This window comes from Pseudochaenichthys georgianus, chromosome 21, assembly GCF_902827115.2.
Source record: "Pseudochaenichthys georgianus chromosome 21, fPseGeo1.2, whole genome shotgun sequence".
Classification (NCBI taxonomy): Eukaryota; Metazoa; Chordata; class Actinopteri; order Perciformes; family Channichthyidae; genus Pseudochaenichthys; species Pseudochaenichthys georgianus.
In genome coordinates, this window is record NC_047523.1 from 23,739,303 (window position 1) to 23,764,133 (window position 24,831).

The 24,831-nt window shown below is 39.7% G+C and overlaps 1 protein-coding gene across 2 annotated transcripts; it reads left to right on the forward strand.

The window, feature by feature from the left end:
- The first annotated feature begins 8,363 nt into the window (after window positions 1-8,363).
- Window positions 8,364-24,154, forward strand: LOC117466492 (RNA-binding motif, single-stranded-interacting protein 1). Of its 2 annotated transcripts, none has more exons than XM_034109759.2 (13): window positions 8,364-8,665; window positions 12,084-12,241; window positions 13,706-13,764; window positions 15,097-15,188; window positions 18,215-18,372; window positions 19,198-19,277; window positions 19,822-19,937; window positions 20,241-20,290; window positions 20,390-20,474; window positions 20,743-20,793; window positions 21,361-21,471; window positions 21,600-21,714; window positions 21,809-24,154. In XM_034109759.2, coding segments are annotated over exons 1-13 (1,128 nt in total). In that variant the 5' UTR covers window positions 8,364-8,614; the 3' UTR covers window positions 21,811-24,154. The 2 variants fall into 2 exon arrangements, with proteins under 2 accessions (XP_033965650.1, XP_033965649.1); XM_034109758.1 differs by having other exon boundaries at window positions 21,600-21,680.
- The last annotated feature ends 677 nt before the right edge of the window (window positions 24,155-24,831 follow it).

A 24,831-nucleotide genomic window follows, 5' to 3' on the forward strand; every position in this document is an offset into this window, starting at 1 on the left:
AATGTATGGACATAAAGTGTGTCTTGTGGGTCTGGTAAAGAAGAAGGTCATTGTAGACTGCGGTATACTGATAAGCACTGATTGATTTATTATTGGTTGAGGAATATTTCAATGACAACAGAATCATTCACCTCAAGTTCTCTTTCTGTTCAGTCCTTAATCCTCTCTTTGTTCATCCTTCCTGTGGAGGAAATTATATTACCCAGCTGGCTGCACAGGATAGTAATACATTACCACAAAAAGAGAAGAAAATCAGAAATATTTCCGCAATACACTCTTTATCAATGTTAAGTGCCATATGAGAGTAAACACTAAAGATGGGAGAAGTACAAAGATGATAGGACAGACTTATGAATACTCAGTTCCCTTTCATGTGGCACTGTGCTCTGTTTGATCTCTCTCACTTTCTTTAAACGTACTGAATATTCTGACTTCAATCTCTCTCATATGACTCATAAATCATAATTGTCTCCACAAAGCTCCATGTATTACCATCAGCTGCTACACTCACTTAGGTTGGAAGGCAAAGTAGCATTTTCAACAACAATATGTGTATTTGTCTGCATTGTGGGACCACATTGTATTAGCACTCCACAAGAAGAAGAAGAAGAAGAAGAAGAAGAAGAAGAAGAAGAAGAAGAAGAAGAAGAAGAAGAAGAAGAAGAAGAAGAAGAAGAAGAAGAAGAAGAAGAAGAAGAAGAAGAAGAAGAAGAAGAAGAAGAAGAAGAAGAAGAAGAAGAAGAAGAATAGACTGGGTTTTTTGCGTTCATTAGAAACCATTGTTGCTTTTAGACCAGTAATCAATCTCTGTTACATGCAGCCACTTAAAACTTACATATATACACAAGTAGACAATAAAGTGAGCAGATAGATGTTTTCCTCTTGAAAAATGAGTGTCCCAAAGCAATTTTAGTCCACTACCCTGACCTCACCACTTACAAGCGTACATCAGAGATGCAGAGCCTCATAAATTGCAGCCGAAATTATCTCTGGGGAAATGTGGTGTCCTTTACCGGCATCATTCAGCTTATCTGTGTGTGTGTGTGTGTGTGTGTGTGTGTGTGTGTGTGTGTGTGTGTGTGTGTGTGTGTGTGTGTGTGTGTGTGTGTGTGTGTGTGTGTGTGTGTGTGTGTGTGTGTGTGTGTGTGTGTGTGTGTGTGTGTGTGTGTGTGTGTGTGTGTGTGTGTGTGTGTGTGTGTGTGTGTGTGTGTGTGTGTGTGTGTGTGTGTGTGTGTGTGTGTGTGTGTGTGTGTGTGGGAGTGTTGCCCTTTGTCTATTATAGGACGTTGGTGTATTTGGTTTATTGAATGATCTGTGCCCTTAATAACCACAATTAGCAGGATGAGTGGAGTATTTGCATGCACAAGACCATGTTTCCACTGATGTGATCATTTAACGTTGCATTCCCTAGGCAGGCAATCCCATTGTCCTTTGTGATGTGTCACTGGTGAAAGGAGACTAAGCTTGCTGATATAGGGGTCCCTGTTCCAGATACACATCACACTGGAGCCTGCCTGGAGCTCAGCAGTAAATCTTGAGCCAATGTAAGGGTCCGTCCATGTTTCCTCCGTGTCTAGCAAAATAAACAATCTGCTGTGGGTCCGCAGAAACGCGAGATCAGACAGAGGGCAGAGCAGAGGACTCAGGCATGCCGGGGGAGAAGGGGGAGAGGAGGAATGCAGGGGGAAGCACATATCAGATTTCAGGAGCCCCAGAGAGAGGTGGAGGAGAGTCAAGAGAGAGCTCGCTGTCAAGAAACCAAGAAACTAAATGAAAGGGAAAATAATAAATCCAATATTTCTTTGTCTTTTTGCAAAGAAAATCGTTAAAATGTTTTCTGTAATATAGTAATCTGAATGGTGGTGCTAACAACAACGTCTGTGAAGAGGTACAATGTGTGTTCTTTTCTGGAATATGTGAAAGTAGGTGTGTCAGAGCAGAGTGATCCGCTGTGGTTTCCACAGGCTAAAGCTGTATACACAATATTCTTTTGGTTGAGGCTCTGGCCTCAGGGGCTTCCTGCTATTTGATGAGGATGGGGATGAATGTGTTGAGAAAATAAAAGAAGATTCTGCACTTCTGAGGGTTATACACAATTAGTAGTTTCTTCTATCTTCTTTATCTTTAAGGGGAATTTTATGATCGTCATATGATCTTTCCTCCTATTGGTTCTTTCTGGCAATGCAAAATTACAGGAAGTATCTAAAACATGCAGCTGTGTTAAAGCACCATCACACGTGTACCTTGATGATAAATAAGATGACCTTACTGTAACTGTGCCATGGACAAATACAGCAAGAACACTTTTCTGCAAGCTTATTGAATTTCCTGATTGATAGCAAGAGGAAGTTTTCTTCCTTTCCTTGTTACACAAGTGCTTCACCACAAACCTCTCATGTTGATGAGCATATCCTGTTGCTTTCATTAGTATCTTTTTTTTAGTTTTCTCTTTGTCGTCAGATTTTAAAAGCCCTATTGGAAACATAAAACCTTCACTTTTGGTCAAATGTCAATCTATTTTAGCTGATTTAATTGTGCGTAAATGCTCATTATGTTTGACCAATGTCAACCATCCAAAAGCCCCTTAAGTGAGCCAGCAATATATTCCTGGTCGTCCTCAAACATGTGCATTGATTTCTAATTTGTCATTACAAAGATAAGGCATTTCAGTCGTCCAAAATCAATAGTCATGTGTAAAGGGACGGTCATAGAGGTGTGCGCATCAGAGATGCAGAGCCTCATAAATTGCAGCCGAAATTATCTCTGGGGAAATGCGGTGGTCCTTTACCGGCATAATTCAGCTTATCCGTGTGTGTGTGTGTGTGTGTGTGTGTGTGTGTGTGTGTGTGTGTGTGTGTGTGTGTGTGTGTGTGTGTGTGTGTGTGTGTGTGTGTGTGTGTGTGTGTGTGTGTGTGTGTGTGTGTGTGTGTGTGTGTGTGTGTGTGTGTGTGTGTGTGTGTGTGTGTGTGTGTGTGTGTTTCAAAGAGGGTGAGGTTAAAGTTAAACAGATATGGATGTGACCATTCTTAATGAATAATCGTACTGCTCCCAATTCCTGCAGAACATCGTACAGTGTGTTGGGTTGCATTTCTTCTTGAGGGTGTGCTGGACTTGATGGGGCCTGTGGGATAAACACAAGTGGCTGAATGCATATAGATCTCTAAAAGCTTCACAGATTATGCTGTTGTATTTGCTCTTCAGAACGTGCCCTTACTAAACACTAAGAACAAGTTGGCATCTGTTGATGTGTCTAATGTTTTCAATTATTTACAGAATTGAAATTAATATAGCACCTGACACTGAAAAAGTAAAGCAGACGTCAAGTCAGATATTTCACTTTGTTGGGTAAAATAGTACAACATGTCACCAGAGACGGAACACAACTGAAGAAGTGAAAGGGCATATGAGGTTAAGAAGAAAGTCCCTAGCCGACCTCACATAAAGAGCCCATAGTGCTCTTTATTACTTAAGCTCATGAAAGAATTATCAGCTGGAGACTTAAGGCTCCAGATAGAATTTATACGAGCAACAGGAAACACAAAGCATGGGTTCACACTTTCAGTTATCCTTCATTAAAAGAAGAGGAAATCATACTTTTTGGTCTATTAGTGTATCCCTAAACACACTTCCTTGTGGGTTCTCAGTCAATGGACTTTATAGAATGGGGCCAGTCATTCATGGTGTCTCTTATCGTTATAAGGGATGGTAGGATCTATCTGATGATTATTCGACTGGTTACCAGGTTACCAAACAAAGTGTCTTTGTATCAACTGAAAATGAAAAAAAGGCAATGAAAGAAGTTTGAGGTTAGCAGAATTGTTGATATTTTGCAGGATGTGTGATCTTCTTTCTCAAATCAAGCGCATATTGAGGCATAGCCTACATGCTGTCTCTGGACTGTGCTGATTGTATTGTTATGATCTCTGTCTGGACCATTTTTTAAGTTAGGAATACTTTTGATACACATTTTAGTAGCTAATAACTCGAAGCAAAGCAGTGATTATTTAGTAATATGTTTCCAATAGTTGATGGCAAGTTGCCGCCAACAAAGTAAACTTCAAATTGACAATGTGAATGCATTAACTGCCATGGTGAGAATGTGGACAATGGCATTATGCTGAGCCTGAACATACAACAATACGATGTTTACAATAAAGTTTGGAGAGTTGCCTGGCAGCAGAATGTACACAATGAAACTGCGCTGCTCTTTATGTCAGTGTCAGGCCTGAAAGAACAGCTTTTGTATACATCTGCTTCTCATTCTCGGGACATTTGACGGGAGCAAAATGAGGGCCAGGCTCCACAATAAAACCCTTCCTGTGGCTGCCAAGTATGTCCTCCCTTATATTAGACAACAAATCAGAGAAGCCTGAAATATGCGTGAAAATGTCAGTGAGAATTATTAATAAAAACCACATTATCATACAAACCTCTGTATATGAGGACACTTTCAAATAAGACACATTGTGTTATATAGACCCTTGTAACCCTGTGTGCATGATGTTTTACATCAATTCTGAAACGATGTCAGTGATCAATACAATTGTCATTTAACAACAAAGATTTAGCACTTATTGTTCAACAAAGCAATAACTCATATTATTTGATGTCATAATTAACATTTCACATCAGATGGTGCAGGGACTCCTTCATTTCCTTTTTCTTGACTCCTAAATAGCCTTTTATGTAGTATTTCCATATTATCCTTCAGCTGCATGGTGCTTACATTAAAGGGGACCTATCATGCAAAATGCACTTTTGTATGTCTTTTATACATGAATATGTGTCCCCGGTGTGTCAGGGAACTCACCAAGTGTCAGAAAACACAACCCTCTCTCTTTTCCTCCATACCCAAATCTCTAAAAACGGGGCTGCAACGGATCTGATACAGACTGATACAGATTTGAAATTGTTCGGAGGCGTGTGGCGTAGTGGGTTGTCCGTAGGTGTTCGGATCAGGGGGTCACAGGTTCAAACCCCGCTGCAGTCAGCATGTCGTTGTGTCCCTGGGCAAGACACTTCACCCCAGATTGCTCCTGTGGGGATTGCCCACAGTATTGAGTATGTAAGTCGCTTTGGATAAAAGCGTCTAACAAGTGACATGTAATGTAATGTAATGTTCTGACGTCAGAAACGGGGTGCTCCGCCTATATGGGCAACTCTCCGCCTATCAGGGGAATGAGAGGTTGCCGTGACATGGTAACAGCATGGTAACATGACGCTCGTGCCTCGCCCCCCTCCTTTGCAGGGGGGCGAGGTCAGCTGCAGCTCATTTGCCACAGAATCAGCCCTTGCAAAAACAGGGCTGGAATAGAGCAAATAGAGCGAAATGAGGCATGGCTAAAATGCATGATCTGTTTGGTATTTTGAAAAAAAAACTTCACAGACATGTTTTATATAGGTATGGCTCTACAATATATTATTCAAATATAGCATGATACTTTAAGTTGTCTTTTTGATATATATCAATGGAGTTCTTTATTCTGTTTGGGATTTACTGATCTTTACAAAAAAACTATTCATAATAAATAAAGAAAAGAGCAAAGGATTACTCAGCTGCTCCCACCAGTGTGATGATAAATTATATTTTGCAGGACATAAAACACTATTACGTCAAACATGGTGAGGGGTTCCACAATAGAGATAGACCTTCTAATTTCAAACATCTAACCTTGATATACAATTTATTCATACATTGTATCTTATATTAATAATCCTTAATTGTTCATGATCACATGGAACCAGTAAAGTGACTAATTTTTTTCTGAATAACCGAGCAGGGTGTCATGAACACCTCCCCCACATCAGCACTTCAATTACAGACCAGAGCTGTGAATGTGGGCCTTTTTTCTCTGTGAAACAATCACACTGGCACTCACAGCTCTCTTTTGTGGCTAATTTACAGTCAAGAGTCAGAGGAAATAAATCTGCTGCTGCCATAAAGGGGTTGCACAGCCCAACCTAAATACTCCCATCCATCCAGGCAGGAAGGTACCGAGGCTGTTACTAAAAGCTTCCTGAAGCTGCTCGAACACTTCTGAGGAATCTAACACAGAGAGGAAGCACGTCTTTTAGACCTTTGCAAATGAGCTGTGAGACTGTAAAAGCTGTTATGATTTGCAAGTGACAAAACAGGGAGCAACGCTTTCTTCATATACATCAGACTTTGTTGGCTGATATAGAGACCGTTTTATTTAGCTCAGGTAGGAGTGAGAACAGCACAATGTCTAAAATAACCTCACCTTCTTATTTCCCTTGGAAATACCCAGTGTGTGTGAGTGTGTGTGAGTGTGTGTGAGTGAATGCTATGTGATCTTCACATCTTTGCATCTATGCATGTTTCTGCCTGTTTGGGTGAGTGTGTGTGCAATCTAAACCGGCATCTATAATAAAAGTAGATCTCCTTCAGAGGCATGCTCTTTGGGTAACTACCAACGCCTTTCATATCAATTCAAAAATGGCTGACTTTTCATAACAAATCAACGCAATTCACATGATTTACATGCATATTTTATATACTGTTGACTTTTTTAAGTGTTTACATTTAAATTATTTTGAGATTCTACCTGTGATACTAACATCCGTGTCCAGTAATAGTGCATGTGCTTAGGTATATATACACGCAGAGATAACCCTTCCTTTTACAATTTCATAAAAGACAATGGTTCAATTACCTCTCTATGTACCCCCACCCCCTTTAGTACTCTGAGAGCAGAGTGCTGAATCCGACCTCCCTTTCCTCTAATGCTGACCCATTGACTCCAGTTGGCCCGGTGAACTCCTTTCCATGCTCCACTGATGACCTTTGCTTTCATGTAGGAATGGCATCTCACATAACACACACATATGTATACACATTGTGTCAATGCCTTCAATAAAAGGCCACTGATGTCATAGTGGTTTCTCAAGGATAATGTCAGTGATTAGTCTGCTTTGAGGACCCCATTTTTCATGCAGCTAAATTGGAACCACATACTCTCTATGACATTACACCAGTGCACGTTCAGGTCGAAGAAAACAAGTCTTTAACCATGCAGATGAAATTTGATTTGCATCGTTTCTGTCTTATTTGTTGTTGCTGACAGTGGTGAGGCAAAACCTCTGCTACCGACGACTAACTAAATCAGGGAGACCATGAAGGTTCAACAGTTTAGAGGGGCTATAAAGGCAGAAGAAAACAGCGGATAGGCCCACAGCATGGTGCTTGTACCTCGTTGAAGGTCACCATTAATTCACATTTTCTGCCACCAGTGTGGTTTTCCAATCAGCAGGTGACAGTGCTGGGTAGATTGCTTTTGATTTATAGCCCAGCTTGTCCCTCTTACCTGCTTCAATAAAGACCTCCCCCACACACAAACACAATTCACCATGACCACCTGTCACTCACATTAAGAGGGTCCTTCTACACACAGTCCATAATAGAAGCCATCTCTTTTAACAAAATACTATTCTGCTGCAAGACCTGATCCTTTATTATCAACTCATCTCCATAATCTTAAGCAAACTTTCCACATTTCCTTTCTTTCTTCTAGTCATGCAGATATTTTTTCTTCAGAGGTTTGGAATTGTCCACTGACCATTTACTCAAATTGTGAAAAAAACATTTGTCCAATTTACTCAACATAATGGAGCAAAATTATGTATAACAAATACATATATATTAAGGCAATATAACTTTTGAATGTTTTATTGTTTTGTGTAATTTGTGCAAGTGATGGTTAAATGCTTTTTTGTATTACGAAGAATCTAGTTATATTCTATTATTTCTGGGTGTTGAACTTTGTTGTACGGGAAATTGATGCGTTTTACTACAACATTTCTATGAATAACAATAAAACCAATATTCAGGACTTCATAAACCAAACCAATTTATCATGGTCATTATTGAAGCTCATATTGATCATCGTATTGCTGCCTACTAAATGGAATACCTTACTGCCAATAATAATTATGTTTAAACCTAGACTTAGAAGTAGATTTTGTTTGCCATTTGTTGCATATATTCTGCTTAGTTTGTTCTGGTTAAACGCAAAAACACCGAGAAACTTGTCAGACTATCAGATACAGGACAAGCTGCACGGTGGAATGTTTGGTATGCACCTTTAATACACGAACAAAAACAGAGGGGAAAACAATGTTTATCTATTATGTGTTTGAATACAACACTAACTTGTATGATTAATTAATGCTAACATGTATTTTTTAAATAAGAAATATCATACTCTATTATCTCAGTAAGAGCGACTTGATTATAATCGAAGTCTGTTTCGGGAACATTGTTTGGGGAACGCCCCTACCCCAAAGCTCAGATGGTTTCTCCCTCCGTGGCAGCGTCAGTCCTCCTGCGCAGCGCTGACTGCAAATCAATGAAGCCAGTCAAACGGGGCTGGGCAATCGAAGTTGGGACAATTTACGGAGGTTTCTGTTGCCGGATAGTCGACGACAACAAGGATATGTATACAGCTAATATGTATAGCATTTCATTTCTGTGTCCATTATCGGAGTAAGGAGGATTTCCATGTCAAAAACATTTCTACTTATACGAGGAGTTTGATATATTTCGCTTGAAAATTGTAGTTTAACTAAAGAAAAACAGCCCCTATTCGAACTGAGGATGATTTTTGCCAATACTGGAAACCCACTAAGGACTCCGTATCGCAAACAGGTAACGTAAATACGCTCATATTTATCAAAGGCTACTTACATAAAACACAAAGGTGACTTCATGAACGTTGCTGAAAATGTCTATTCAACAGCAGCTCACAGGCTGAATAACTGACGCTTAAACAGAAAGAAAACTTACTTTGGGTTACGTCAGTTAAATTGTCCGTGTGGTGTTGCTGTGTGTGATGAACCATCAGATAATGCATAAAGAGAACAGCCTACTGTTCGGGCTGTGGTCCAGCCAGGTCCGACCCTGCCGGAGAGACATGGCAAAACAGTCTGCTCTCCCATATAAGAGCATCACTTTTTACACATCTTAGATTATAAAGATACACATGGGCTGGCATTGAACAACACTTCACTGAAACTCGACCAAATGGAAGTTTTAGATGTCCATATATATCCTTTCTTAGTTTGTAGGCCTACCATTGGATGGCTTCTATTTTGTCAAACTCGCTTTCAATGATGAACCCCAGGTTACCTTAAACACACCACATTCTCTTTCAGTAGGATTCTCTATGTTGTACACAATTATAAAGTATGGATGACTGCTTGTCCATTGATGCATTCACTTTGTCCCAGTTACATATGGATTTTTAAAACTCCCTTTAGCCAAAAGATTTGAATAAGCATATCCACTGTGCTATGCTGTTATCCTGTGGCTCGAGCGCCATGGGCGAGGCTTGTTACTGAAAGCCCTGCGTATTTCCACTTCGGATATGACGGGCTCTGTTGGTCTGGAGCTGGCTGATAAGATGCCGTCCACTCCCATCACAGCCTCTCACAGTCCTGCATCTGAGAAGACAGGGAAATGTGTGACAACTGAACTCACTTCCAGTCCCTGAGAATAAAAAGGAAGTTGCACTCACCTGAAGCCCATTTTAAGGACATGGAGTTTAGGGCTCTTTGACAGGAATTCTCTGTAAATACTAACTTGTCTTCAGTGTTTCATATGGTTGAGTGAGTGTAAGACGTAATTATAAAGTTACATTCCAATTGTTTTTTTTAGATCTTAAAGCTTTTATCTTAAGCCCCATTGATTCCCAACATTTCATTGTTGGTTTTTCTCATTTCCTGTCGTAAAGTTCTAACATTAATATATGAAATATGAAATATACAGTATTGACCCCACTCTTTTGTTCAGGCCTGTTCGTAATTGACTGTTAAGAATGAAAGAACCAGTCTCTCTTAGATGCTGAGAAATAAGTTGTAGTATCACTTTATTGTGATAAGGGGCAAACAATTTGATTATGAGCCATAGCCTACTTTGTTTGTTAAATGAAGTGCAGTATGAAGACTTTGACTGTATAGTATAATAATGAAACAGTACTTGCCAGCATTGTTTTAGCCCCTCTTCACCTTCACAGTCATCTTGAAATCACTAGTTCAAATTTGGGGAGAAACGTGTATTAGAAGTTCTATTCAGCGTCATTTAGGAAGTCATTCCTGTGTCTTCTAATTCCTGGCCTATTTTATGATATGTGTGTCATGTTTCCTTGTCTTACAAACATCAGGGAAATCCATTTAGATACTCATAAGTAGTTTGTAATTGAAGGCTAGTCACGAGAGTAACTGTGACATATTGCACAATTATTATAGTCCAGCCTTCTTTTATCACGCTTTCCGAGAATTGTAAAAACATTTCTGAATACTCCCGTCACACATATGTAACAAAAGTAGCAACATTATTGCTGTTGTCTCTATGGCGAATACTAAAGAGCGGTTTTGTCAGATCACCAAAGATAATCCCTTTACCTTTTAATCTGTGGAACAATTTTGCTTGCAGCATACACTGAAGCCATGTTAATAATAACGTTATAACGCAGACTATGCTTTAGACAGATAGCCTACTGTGTTGTTATGGTGGAAGCAAAAGGGACTCGTGCCACCAATCATTCGGGAAAAAGTCAAACTGGTTTCAGTGAGAAGTTATGTGAGGCTGCCCGTCACAAGAGAAGATCCTCTCGGCCAGACTTGGGTTGCTCAATCCTGTCAGCACTTCATGCTTGGGATTCCATCAAGAGAAGGGGGTTGGGGGGGGTATTCAGTGTAGGATAGGAAACAAAAAGACAGACTCCTGGAGGGGAGAGCTCTCAGACTACGACATCTGTGTATTGTAAACATACAGCACAAAATTGCCCAATCGCTTAAGGATTTTCACTTCTTCTCCTTTCACACAACAACAGGCCTGAGTTCCAGCTATTATAAGAAACAAAGCCAGTCAGCTTTATTGTCAAAATTACTACATGTGTTATACATCCAGAACATCTTGAGATATCGTTTCCCGCCATCCCACAGTGTGACATATACATAAAACAAACAAAAAGGGCCTAGATAAACGGAATACACAATTTAAAAAATATATTATATTTAAAATGAAATAAATATGAAATATTAATACTTAGTGAAAATCGCAGTGCCAGTTGTTGAAGTCAAATAGGGAAAAGATACAGTCATACAAGAAGTAACTCAAACCCTTCTGAGCAATACAGGGACACATCAATAAGAGTTATAGTTAAGATCCAGAGATGATTGTTTATGTTGACCTGCGAATAGCTCATTTGGTACACCTCTTAGACGGTGACATTGGTGTGACACTGATGTCAGAGCTACAAGCCCCTGTAGACCCTTAATGTGCTGACTGCCAGGGTGTGATGAAGATTGTTCTACAGATACGGATCAGTGCTCTGTAAAACATTAATCCTCACACCGGTCAGAAAACCAACCATATACTAATAATGGAGTGTACAGACAGTCATTATATTTAAGTGACTTGGTGAGGGCACACATCCATGCCATTCATGGTTTATAGGCTATTTCTCCCTACTTATTTTTTCCAACATCTTCAAGCAACTTCTCTTGGACATGGACAAGGATAAGACTAACTTAAATCTGCTTTAACACTGGACCAAATGACAATGTGCATTTGTAAGGGGTCATCTGTAGTGACATACCCAACGTCATCACCCAACTCTGCATTTCCCCTCAGCTAGAGTTTCAGCATCTTTTATTGAACTGTTTTGGTTTTATAGCCTTTTGGTTAACTCTTACCGCATCAGCGTCATTTCCAGATGCCGTAAGCTTTCTTCAGCCTTGATACAACTGTAAAATGGCTGGAAACACAAGTGTAAATGCACACTGATAATATGTTCAAATCGTGTTGATTGCTTTTTTCTGCTGCTCCAAAGTGCTGCAAAATTAGTTATTGAAGATTTGTTAAGTAGATAAACGCTGCTAGACCATGGTTGCACTTCTCGCCTTGCTGGAAAATGTATTGTACAAGTGTACTCCCAAGGTCTTTTACTACACTGTGGACTTGATCATTTGGTGCCATGATGATACACAATATTGTTTGATTACCACTCTGCCTGAACTTAACATGTAACTACATTTTCCTGTGTTTTCTTCACCTATTCCAGCCACTTGTTGCCCCGTCGTCCCACCCCATGGCTCCCCCCAGCCCGAGCAGCAGCAGCAGCAGCACTGCAGGCTGGGACCAGCTCAGCAAAACCAACCTCTACATCCGAGGCTTGTCCCCCTCTACCACAGACCATGACCTGGTCAAGCTCTGTCAGCCGTGAGTACCACACTTCCTCTCATCAATATCTGCTATTGATGCTGCTTATTGACTTTTTTTTTACATTTTAGAATCTAGTTTGAATTTGCAGTGGCAGTAACCGCTGCTTTATATTGGTTAGAATACAAAATAGGCGTTGAAAAGTTACAGGTTAGTCTTAAATATGCCATTTTGTTATAGGGTGTTGTCTTTTTTATCATTTACTTTTGTGCATGTTCTTCCTTTCCTTCCTTGCTCTTAACCTTTTTATATATATATATATATATATATATTACCTATTTTATTCAATATGCTCCTTAGATAACTTTTTATTTTATTTGTTTTTATTATTTTCTCCTTTATAGCATTGTGAAGCACCTTGAGATGACGTTGTTTTTAAAGTGTGCTATATAAATGAAATGTATTATTATTATTTTCTAATATTATGTCTTTGAATAAGAAATGGAACCCTTCATGTCTGTTGAAAATGATTTCATATGAAATCCTCTTTTTCTAAAGAATCGAGTAGTTTTGGACCGTGCAAGAGCATAGTGAGACACCGATGGATTCATATGTGAATGTTGGACATTCTAACATTCTGCCATATTAGAGGATCCTTTTGAATATGACCAAAGACATGTATCTTGAAAACCACACCTGTTGGGCGCAGCAGCAGAGGCTTCATATGTCGTGTGTAGATAAAGGAGAGATACTGTCGGCACTGGGCTCGGGCCACAGCTCTCTTTGTGCGCTGAATGCTTTATATTTGCCAAGCAGAGGAACCACCCTGGTGCCTCAGAGATTTGATTTGCCCTTTCTTACACGATACTGACTTTGCGACACAAAGCTGCCAATTCATTCTCTGGGTGTTCGACATATCTCACGTATTCATTTTGGCCTCATAAGTGTCGTCATTGTATTCTTCTTTATTTTAACTTATAGAACATTCAGATAGATTATAAAAAACAATACTCACATATTATTAACTTTGACTGTTTTCTCATGTATAAACTGAATCACCAACAAGATCACGGTTAAAGGAGTGAAGCTTTTGAGACTTTTTGTGTAAGAAAAAAAAAAGGGAGAAAGAGTGTTTTTTTTTTGCCTATTACCCGACAACATTACTTTTTTTCTCCTTTTTAATTCATAACCGCCGTGTTTGGTTAGGCTGAGGTTTGCACATACGTACAAGCATATGTGAGTGATAGGGTGTGCCTTTAAACTAAAAAAAAAAGCTATCGTGCCTTCGGCGTGTCTTTATGAAGTTTAAGATAGTGGTTTAGTTCAAAAGGGACTGTTTGGCTTCGCACTCACATGGTGGGGATTTTCTGCACCACATGAAAACCGCTTCCTGTTTCTCATATTTGTACAGTGATGTCATCGGTTGTTGCTCAACCCTCCCTCTCTGTGTGTTTTATAACTGGCTCTGTCTGGTTCATACATAATCCAGCTACCAATTGCCTCGCCTTTCTACTCCTCCCCTAGGTATGGCAAAATTGTGTCAACAAAGGCCATCCTGGACAAGACTACAAACAAATGTAAAGGTGTGTAAAGTTGTTTTTCTCTTTACGTCACGGTCCCACTTTTTTCTTACCTCTCATTAAACCAATGACGTTCCCTGTAGGATTTCACGTCTAAACTTCCTATAGAATGGTAGACAGCCGGTGATTTTATGAAAGTCATTCAGCAGCAATGCAGTTGTGTCAGATGATATGTCAGGAAACGGCTCGGCTGCTTAAAGCTGCCTCCCAGCTCATGTTATTTTAAGCCTCAGCCCTTGTCTGTTAATGTGTCACTGCCGAGGGTGCTTCCTGGGGAAAAAGTGTCCGACTCCTCCTCCTTCTGCTGAGTGACAGTGTTGGCCTTGGTTCATTTCTAGTAGACTGCCCATCTGACTAAAGAGGGATTTACTGATTCTCTCTTGTGCTGATCGGATTAAGAGAATGCTTTGTCACTCTCCTCTGGATTATACAGATGCCAGTTAATCGATGTCTCTCAGTGAATGGGGAAAAGGACACTGTTAAAGACCTTAACAGAGCTCTCACTGAATTTCAGACGGCTTCTCCAAAAACTTTGTGCGACCTTGAGTTTCTCAACATTGTATTTTAACTATTCTGAATTTATATTAATTACTTGGACAAAGATTTACATGAAACTTTTGTGACCAAAGTGACCCATTTCTCAGCTGAAAGAGCCCTGACATGTACACCATAGTTAAGCTTGTTAAATATAGCAGCTGTAGTTGAGGTTATGGACTACAGGTTCACCCTGCTTGTCGTCGTCGTCCCCCCCCCCCTCCCCCCAGGACAAAAGGCTGACCTGAGCCATGAACGTCACGCTGGTATCTGCATCATCAGCGCTATTCTACCTCTAGTTTCAAAAGCACACAAACGAATTGATTGTCTAACAGAAAGTGTATTTTAATAATTAATTTATCATATCTTTCTCTGGTTCCACTTTTCCCAAAAGTTAGTCATTTGGGGTTTTGTTTGAGTCCCTGTCAGACATAACCAGGCTAGGGATAGCATCACAATTTGCTCTGGGTAATTAAGGTTATCTATGGAAATTGTGCTATTGGCTAACATTAGATAGGCGAAAGAAAATTATTCATAATTAAAATAATCGTTATTTGCATGCCTAAAATACACATACTTAGATATGCCTATAGTGCAAAAGTATAAACATACATACATACTGTACATTTTAAATAGTAACGCACTGTATGTAAAGCTTTATTTGACTAAAATGATACACCCACAAATGAACACACACCATTAACCATCCACCGCAGAGAGTTGAAGGTCAGTGCATGCTTAGTCGTTTCTTTGTGCTTGCTTTGGAATATCGTGCTATAACTGTGCTGCTTGTCTCCTCAGGATATGGCTTTGTGGACTTTGACAACCCCACTGCAGCTCAGAAAGCTGTGGCTGCCCTGAAGACCACTGGTGTCCAAGCTCAGATGGCAAAGGTGAGGATTCATTACAGTCTAATCCGTATATCACGCACATGCAAGTCACCCGGTAACACGGTTTCTCCTCCATCTGGCTGGGGAGGCGAGCTAAACCTAATCTACGTGGTATTAAATAACAGGGCTGGAATCCGTGAATGCGGGGTGTATGCTGCCCAGCCATTGGTCGGTAGTGAGTCTGAGAGTTGAATCATGTGTTGAAACAAGTGGGTATTTGTGCATAAGTGTGGGTGGAACTTTATTTGATTTTATGCATTTGCACAATTTACCAACAGATTTAATGAGGCGTAAGTTTGGCCTTAAATAGTGTGTGTGTCTATTTGATTTGAAATGCCCTGTGACGTCACAATGTCCGTAACTTATTTGTTTTACCATCAAAAAGATCACTTGAATGCATGTGTTGTTCGAGTGAGTTGTTTGCTCTATCAATAGTATCTCTACCCTCCACCTGCTGCACTCTGAGCCTTCGTCTTATTGGTTTAATTCTCTACCCTGTCCCATGTCCGTTTCTTTTTCTAAATTGAGTTTGACTCCTATAATTGCATTAATAGTATTGTAAATATAGTTTGAATACATTTAACATCTGTGCTCCACCACTTTCTTATTAAATATGTCACCGATTGAAAGTTAGCAAAGGTATTCTGTTAGCCTACAGCTTCCGGCCAGGCGTCATGCTTAAGAAGGGGTGCAGACTGATTGGTGCCAATTGCTAGACTTTAGGGTGTAGAGATTGGAGCTGCTGACAGCTGGATAATGTAGCAGTCAAATGATCCACCATATGGACATACAGTACTCGTGCTGAGACTAGGAGACTAGTCTTTTTGTCTCCTCCAAACAAACATATGATTATATTTAGTATCTCTACTTCAAAAATGAACATGCAGCAAATATGGTTCAAACAACTGTAAAGTTTGCAGGGAATACAAATAAACGAAAAAAATAGTTATAATAAATTGTCATTATAAATAAATAGTTTTCATTTTAAACTATTACTTAAATTGAAATGGTTCAAAATCTTGCTTTAATGGAAATAGTTGAAACTATGACTTGTAACGGTGTGGACAGTTGTAATTCAACACAGATCCAGCTTTATTTGTCCACAGAATAGTATAGGAGATTTTCGAATGGTGGGCTTTTACTTAAGTCACCTAAACTCTTTGACAGCAGGAAAGGAAGTAAATAATTGTGTGTTGTTATGGTAACAGGAGCCAGTCAGGGGAAAGTTTGTTCCCATACAGCACTGAGCAAGAACCCATGGCCTCATTTCCCTGTCTGGGGATCTGTAGAGCTTCTTGACACGCCTCTGTGCACCCATTTTATATTTTTAATTAAAATAGAGCAGGTCCAAGGGCCATGCTGAAGTTTAATCTTTGTATTGTGGAAGGTAAATGCCATTATAAAGTGTGAGCCTTTCACTCTAGCTTTATTCTCACTATTGCTGAAGCTTGTTTGGACTTAATGAACACTCTGACAAAGGTCCCTTTTCCTGTTATTTTATCAGCCCTCAATGGGCTTTCTCTCATTATTATTTCATCGGCAGGTGGTGGGAAGTTGCCAGATAAGAGTTTCCCTGCTTTTTACCATATGCTACTTCAATGAATATCTAGTGATACTTGACTATGTGCTTTCCTTTCTCTGTATGCATATAAGGGACTCATTTAGACTTGTATAGAATGTTATTAATATAGGCAACAATATACCATTACATTATTTTAGAATGTATTATTAAGCAGTGGGAATGCCATTAATTAAGGGACATTCTTACCTCACTCATGGAGGTTATGTTTTTGGTTCAGTTGTTGGTTTCGTTTTTGTCAAACAGTCAGATTGTGAAAAAGAAACTGGCCAATATTCATGAAACTTGGTGAGGGAGGAGAAATCTCTGGATCAGCAGGCTACATGTTGCCAGAGGAAGTGAAGGAGCAGCACATCCCCGTTCCCCATTACCACCATTGTTATACCCTTCAGCTTAAAGGCCCAACTGCTTCAGTGGAGCTGCTCAGTAGCAACAGAATAAGACTGAGGCTGGACCAGGCATCTACCAGGTGAATGTGAGGGTGAAGAGTAACTTCCCTGTATCAGCCACACCTATCTTCATCAGCTCTTCTTCCACAGACATGCATCAGTCACAGTTCATCACTGACTGATGGTTTGTGACCCATCCAAAGGACAACGAGAGGTCTTATCTCACTGCAATCATTATTGTCCTTGCATTTCTCTTAGCTGTTTTTCACATATGTGATTTTCTTTCTCCAAAATGTCTTTAACATGGCAAGAGAGTCTGTGTTAAAACAGAGGAGCTGCTATGGCTGAAAAGAAAGAAAGCAGCTTCCTGTTATTAACAATTCATCAAGTGCCTAAGCGGGAGGTCATCTAGGGGACACTTAGCCATATTGCTGCTCATCCCCCCCACCAAAGGCCTTCAAGGTAAAGCTGGGTTTGGTTGCAGAGCAGGCGGTGGCTCCATCTTTGTCCTTTAATTCTGAAATGTAGATTTCTCTGTCAGTGTATTACTTTTAGTAATCCAAGCTGTCCCTGTAGCCGACTCTGTATAACACATCGCTGATGAATATTAATGGTGAGGGGCCGCTCCCCTGGGAGTCGTAGCCGTGTCTTATGTTTCTGCTGATGCTATTAAAATACAGCGAGAAATCAGCTGATGTGAGCCTCAAGCCGCCGTGGGCTGCATGCAAATCTCTTATTTATCACTGCTCATATAGTGACCCTTTACCACCTAAAAGCCCCAACAGAGACAGACAGGGAGAAGCAGAGATAAGCAGAGGCATGTTAACCCCATTACTGAAGACCTTATTAGAGACTATTAAACGTTTAGCCATTTCCAGGGAGAAAGCATATGACATTGCAAGAGAAATCTCCGCCGCTCCCCTCTTCCTCCTTGTAACCAAAGCCAGTGTGAAATTGATACTACAGACGAATGTTTTATGTGTTCCCGGGCGTTTTTCAAGCATTTCCCGAATAATTTCATTACCTCTGGTTTCCTGTTTCCCCTTCTTTTCCTTGTGCAGCAACAAGAACAAGACCCGACAAACCTTTACATCTCCAACTTGCCCATGTCCATGGATGAGCAGGAACTGGAGAACATGCTGAAGCACTTCGGCCAGGTCATATCCACGCGCATCCTGAGGGACTCCAGTGGACGCAGCAGAGGGGTGGGCTTTGCAAGGTCAGTCTTTTATTGTCAATGACTCATGGTCCTGACGTATTTTTATACTGGTGCCACACATAACATTTTAACAACAAAATAGCCAAACTAGAGGACATAGAATATGATACATTGATGTGATTAAATAGAATAAAGAGACCTCTTTACATGGTGACATGAAAATTACGTTACGACATAGAAAGGGGGACTCGTTGCAGTATTGCCTTCATAACATTAGGCGGCAACGTAAATATGTATTTTAAATGTCTAATAGAATATTGCTAACAATACCAAAGGGTTAAAATCCATGCTATAGGAGGTAATATCCACTACCCATGATAGGATATTGCTTAAAACATTTCCATAGGACAGCTTTCAAATGTAATAAAATCATCATTTTTTTCAGATTTTCTCTATGAATATCCCTCTTAGTGTAATATAGAAAGAGCTTAATTTCTAAAATGAATACCTAAAGACACATAGCTATGTTGTCAAGAACAAGGCGGAGAGAGCAGATATGTATAGACAAATGGAAACTCCTTTAAGAAATAGTTTCGCTATGACTGGGTGGTTTAATTTGACTGAAATACCTGACAGGCGAGGCCAGGCTCATGTGTGACATCACAAACATGTTAATGCGTTAATAGGTCTGTGGGGACACAATGGTGAAAGGTTTACACGTTGATTGCAATCGACAGAATGTACACTTTGAGCTTACAATCTTTCATAATGATCCACCTCTCCCACCTTCCCAGAAAGGAAGTCGGTTTTGGAAAGCACCTGCACAATCTTTGTTTCTGCAGTTGTCACAGATATAATTATACTGTATGTCTTCTATGTTTTCAGGATGGAGTCAACTGAAAAATGTGATGCAGTCATTTCTCACTTCAATGGAAAGTTTATTAAAACACCTGCAGGTGTTCCAGGTAAGAACACAGTATAACTCATCGAACATTCCTAGGAGCGAACTGCAGAAATGTAATGAAAACATACTTCGTTTAACTGCCATGCCATGGAAGTCATATGTGATGACTATAATGTGCACACTGTTAATGGCTGCCGTGTATCGGCAGAGCGAAGTGGACTGCCGACTGATTCCTTCCTCCAACAGGAGTCAGTGAGTCTGCTGCTCACATACATTCAGCACTAAGTGGCAGAGCACAGACAAAGAAAACCAGAGTGGGGGGGCTGCTCTGTGTGGCATCCACTCCCTCTCTAAGCTTTTAAATTGGATTATTAGACTGAAATAGTCTCTGCTGGCCTTGCCTCCTTTAGGAAGGGGAGGGGATTACAGCTCCACAGCTGCCAAATTAGATGTCTGCGTTCCCAGGCCGCCGAGTAAATGTGCACTCCCCTGACTCGGGGGAGTCGGTGTCTGTATGGCAAGCAATAAGAGACAGGAGTGTGTGTGATTATGTTACTCTGAGACGAACATTTTACATTGTTCTCCTGTCCCTTCTCCCTCTTTAGTATCATCTGAACCTTTGCTGTGCAAGTTTGCTGATGGTGGACAGAAAAAGCGTCAAAATCAGAATAGATTTGTCCTGAATGGTCGCGGCTGGGGAAGAGACGGTGACTCAAGACTGGTAGGTTGTGATGTGGAACAATTCATAATGAGGAATTATAATAAATGAGGTGTATCTACAATGATTTAACAGCAGAGAGTATAACTAATATTACAACCAGTGATAACAAATAAATAAAAATATCCTACGGAATAAATTGCTTGTATCTGTCACTCCTATATTGTAATCCTGGTTATGCACCCTGTAGTCTCAGGCACCTGCTTTCAGGTTTGAGCACAATAGGTTGTTGCATGCAGGATGATGCTGTGTGTCGTGTTGCATGTTGTGCTTAGTTGCCAAACCTGTGCTTTCTTTTGTTCCCAGGCTGGAATGACACTCACATATGATCCCAGTGCAGCTGCTTTGCAAAATGGGTAAACTCCAACAACAGATTATATTCCCCTGTAGCAGTCAGTATACATATTATTATTTCCTAAACTTCACTAAATGGCTCTTTTATTCTGTGTCCCCAGATTTTTCCAACAAGCATACAGTATTTCAAACAGGATGATTGCTCAATCCATGTCTCCTTACATGTCTCCTGTTTCAGCATACCAGGTTTGAATATGTTCAAAGATTGTATGTAGCTTTACTTTAAGATACAACTTTCCATTCATCATTTCACGCATAGCAACTCAGCATTCGTGTTTGTAAGCCATGTGTCATCAGGATTCAGGAACCTGTCCTCTGGGCTTTTGGAGGTGTGGGTTAAATATGTGACAAAGGGCACAGTGGCCCTTTCATGACAGTTGCCAGTGAGCATGTGATCTCTGCAAATAGCAGCTGTGCAATTCCAGTGTGTTTTCTGACTTGTGTGATGTTCCAGATGCAGAACCCATCCTGGATGGCTCATCAACCCTACATCTTGCCCCACCCAGTAAGCGTCCTTTTTTTCTATTTCATCACTGTGGTTGTAACACGAGCGTAACCTTTTTCCGTAAACAGACTGGACACAATATGGGAGAGAAGTAGTTACACATAAGGTGCCACGGATCCTTGAGGATTTACAGTACTGGGGTGGAGTGTAAAAACGACTGCTTTGGAGAGACTAAATTAAGCTGTGTATTTGATGACAGATGACGAATATCTTACAACAGATGGGTTTGAAATGAGAGCGAAGAGTATTTTCTTGCGTTGAGTCACAGTAGAAAACATTACAAGCTGCATCAGGCCAGCCAAGATGCTTATAGACAACTTGCTTGAGTCTACTCCCCTTCTGGTGTGGGCATTACATGTTAAGTCTGAGATTACTCTGCTTCCCTTCTCTGAAATCCAATCCTGCAATATACATTTAAATCCTAGATATTCTGCATCCTTTTCGTCATTCTAGCATTTTATTTTTGATTTATTCGTTTTTTTAGTAGTATTTCAGTTTTCGAGGGGAATATTCCTTCAATGACTTTGCTGCAAATCTTCCTCTCATCCTCTCACACTCCTCTTCCAGGGTACTGTGTTATCGCCCTCTATGGACCCATCTATGTCACTACAGCCTACTTCCATGATGGCCCCTCTTGCGCAGCAGATGAGTCACCTCTCGATGGGCAACGCAGGAACGGTAAGGGAACTCTGCATGGGATCACATATGAGCCCACAGATCATACCTATTTGGGAACACGGTGTTTGAAGCACTTCATTCAAATGTAAATGAACATGCAACATGACTCTCTTTCCTTTATTGTGCAGTTCATGGCGGCCAACTCAGCTATGCAAGGAGCATATATTCCACAGTATGCACATATGCAGACATCAAATGTTCCTTTAGAGGTACGTGCAACAACATCACTGCAGCCTGATGAATGTAGGTCACTTTTGATTAAATGCCATGTAATGCAATGTAAAGAATGATCGCTATTTAAAACAGAAGTTCATTTTTATTTTACTCTATGTTCCAGGACAATGGTGCGCAGTCACAAGTGGACTCTTCCGGCAATCATTCCCCATATTCCTACCAACAAACCAAGTAGTTCTGAGGTAACATTTGGAACAGCTGAAACAATCATGTCTACAGATGCTGAGGATCTTTTCACTGTTTTGCACAGGTTCTGCAAATGTTTAAGTGAGACTATTTTTGGTATCATGTTGACTTCATCAATATATATAAAAAAAAATGTTTTGAAAAAGTTTTATTTTCATACTAGAAAACGTTTATTTTTTACCGAGGATTGCCACAGGAGACACAGAAGAATCATGGGACTAGTTGTTCAAGGTGCATGATAGTAAATATGTTTTTGTTGATATTTCCAGACTTCTTTTTTGACATTTTGAAAATGATGTTTTGTGATTGCTGTGTGAGTGTTGCTCTGGTGAAGTGTTACGTGTTGTTTTCTTGTAAAGTGATTTCTCTTAGTACTTTAGATTGATCTTGCTGTCGGATTCAAATTTGCCTTCATAGTTATGATACACTGACCACAGAGAGCAGCAATAAGCAAAACAAAATGTTGAGAGCTTTTGCCTTGGAAATTAGTGAATCTTTTAAATCAATGTGTTATTGCTTTCCCCTACAAAACTAATAGAAAAGTACATGACATTTTAGAGAAACCGTTTTTAATGAGTCCACATCTGAGATTTAATTCAGTGTAATATTTATTTAGTAAGAAGACTTTTCATGTTTCTGGATGTTGGACTGTGTTACCTTTTTGAATCTTGCCTTTTTAATTACTTGGTATTGTAGATGAAATTGAACTTGGTAGGGTGGGGGAATGAGAAGGGGAACGTGTTTTGTTTGTCGTTCGTGTTTTTGTCTTTTTGGGTGATGTTTATGTTTTTTTTGATGGGGTGTGTCTTTTTCACATTTGATAAACAAACAGAAAAAACATAGACTTATGATTGTGCAAAAAAACGAATTGCAGCCTTGTAAAAGAACGTAGGCAAAAGTTCAGCGAGTTGGGGGTGTAAAATAAGATGACTACGTGTGTGTGTTTGCACCTCGCTCTTTGAAAGGAAACAACCTGGGCACTTTCAATTGTAATTTACTTCACCAAAGATTGTGAAATAGTACATTGTTGAAATCATGTATCTCTTTAACCCAGGACACAAGTGGCTCTGCAAACCAGATTGCAGTTTGGACAGTTTGTGCCTTTTTTGTACAATAAGGTTCAGTTTTCATAATAGAACAGTACGGACACACACAAGCATGAAGTGCAACAAATTAATTTCACACATAAAAATGCATCATGGGTATGAATACGTTGAAAAGAAAGAACATTTAAACTATTATAGGTGAGCGTTACAACCTTCTTAAAAGAACAATTCAGATAATGTTTTGATCTTAGTGGATTAAAGTAGGCTTATATTTCATTATGGTATCCTCCAGTAAGCCTGTGATTCGACCTGGTGGTCAGTGAGAGCAGTTATCTACCTCAGAGTTTTCTTTCTCCTCTGTAGTAGGTCGGGTTAGCAGGTCCAGCCCCACCTTCCAGACCAAATGCCACGCTCAGGAGCTGGCCACATACAGTTGTTTCCTTATAGGTCATTTTGAATACTTTTTGATTTCCTTCAAACCTATTTTTTGTAATGATGTGTTAGTGTAATCCTTTGAGTAGGCAACTACATGTTCCTACTCATGTTCAAACATCCAGTTTCATAGTTTAAGCTGCTTTTATGACAATAAATACCAGAGGCTGAAAATGGTTTAAACAATGACAACAAAGCATGGGGTTAACTGGATCTGTTCTCCTTGTCTCCAACATGTTTGTTGCTTTGTCGAGGGTCTAGACAAACTCACAGCAGCATTTCCTCTATAGTTAACTTGGATGTGCAACAAATGTAAAGGGCTGCTGTGATTATACTTGAGATTTCTGTGTAATGCCTAAGACTGAGAAGTAATACTGTCTTGTGAGGTGAATGCTGCTAGTGGCGTCTGAACCAAATGCCATAGTATCTGGGTCAAGAGTTGCAGAAGTGCACATAAGAAAACATGCTCATATAAGTTACCACCATGTTGAACAGTCATTAAGTTATATGAAAAAAGTTCTAATTTATGAAGATTGTTGTACAGACAGCTTGAGAAAATAAGAGATTTTCATAGAGCTATATGAAAGTTTAGTGTTTTATTATTTTTTTTAAACTTGTGCCACACAATTGCCAGTGGTAACTTGTATGTACAGTTTAAAGGAATATTTTTGTGGTGTTTGTTAAAGCCAAAGACTTTTGTTTTTCAGTAGAATGTTGCCTAAAGTTTATTATTTTCCTTTCTTTGACATTTTTGAATAAAACCTTTTAAAATTTTCAACTTTTAACTGATTATAAGTCGAGTCTTTTTTCTTCATCCTGAACCCTGAGTATGTGTTTTCACATTTGATTGAGAATAAACGGGAGCTCACCTATAATTGAGTATAGACAATACAATTAAATAAATGCTTTATTGGTATAGTCTGCCAGTAAAATATACTTTAAGCTTGCAAGGGCTGCGTCCAAACACAGTCTCTGACTATGTCTCTCACATTTTGATTGTTGTTAATAAGCAATCTGGTCTTATTAGAATTTATAATATGCAAGTGTTAATAAATAACATTTTGAAAGTAATGTATCTTTAAAAAAGATAGATACAGAGGTATCCCAACACCTCGGAGATGGAAAGTATCATGTATATCTCTGCATTTATCGTTTTTATTTTTAAACACAGTGGAAAAAGATACATGAGTCGGTTTTCATTGACAAATGTTCAAGAACATATAGATAGACATCTGTTTTGTTCCCCAATGAACGTAGCAGCTGACAGAGGCCACTTTGATGACATTTTCCTCCCCTATAGCAGACACCATTATTGTGACAGTGACCATCTCATACCCATACATGAACCAATATTTCTGATTTTGAACTGTATAAACACTGTCGCATGGTATTGTGGACAATATGTGTGGCCTGGGCAGGGTGAGTTCTGGGTATCAGGAGGTACGTTGTGGTGGGAGGAGGG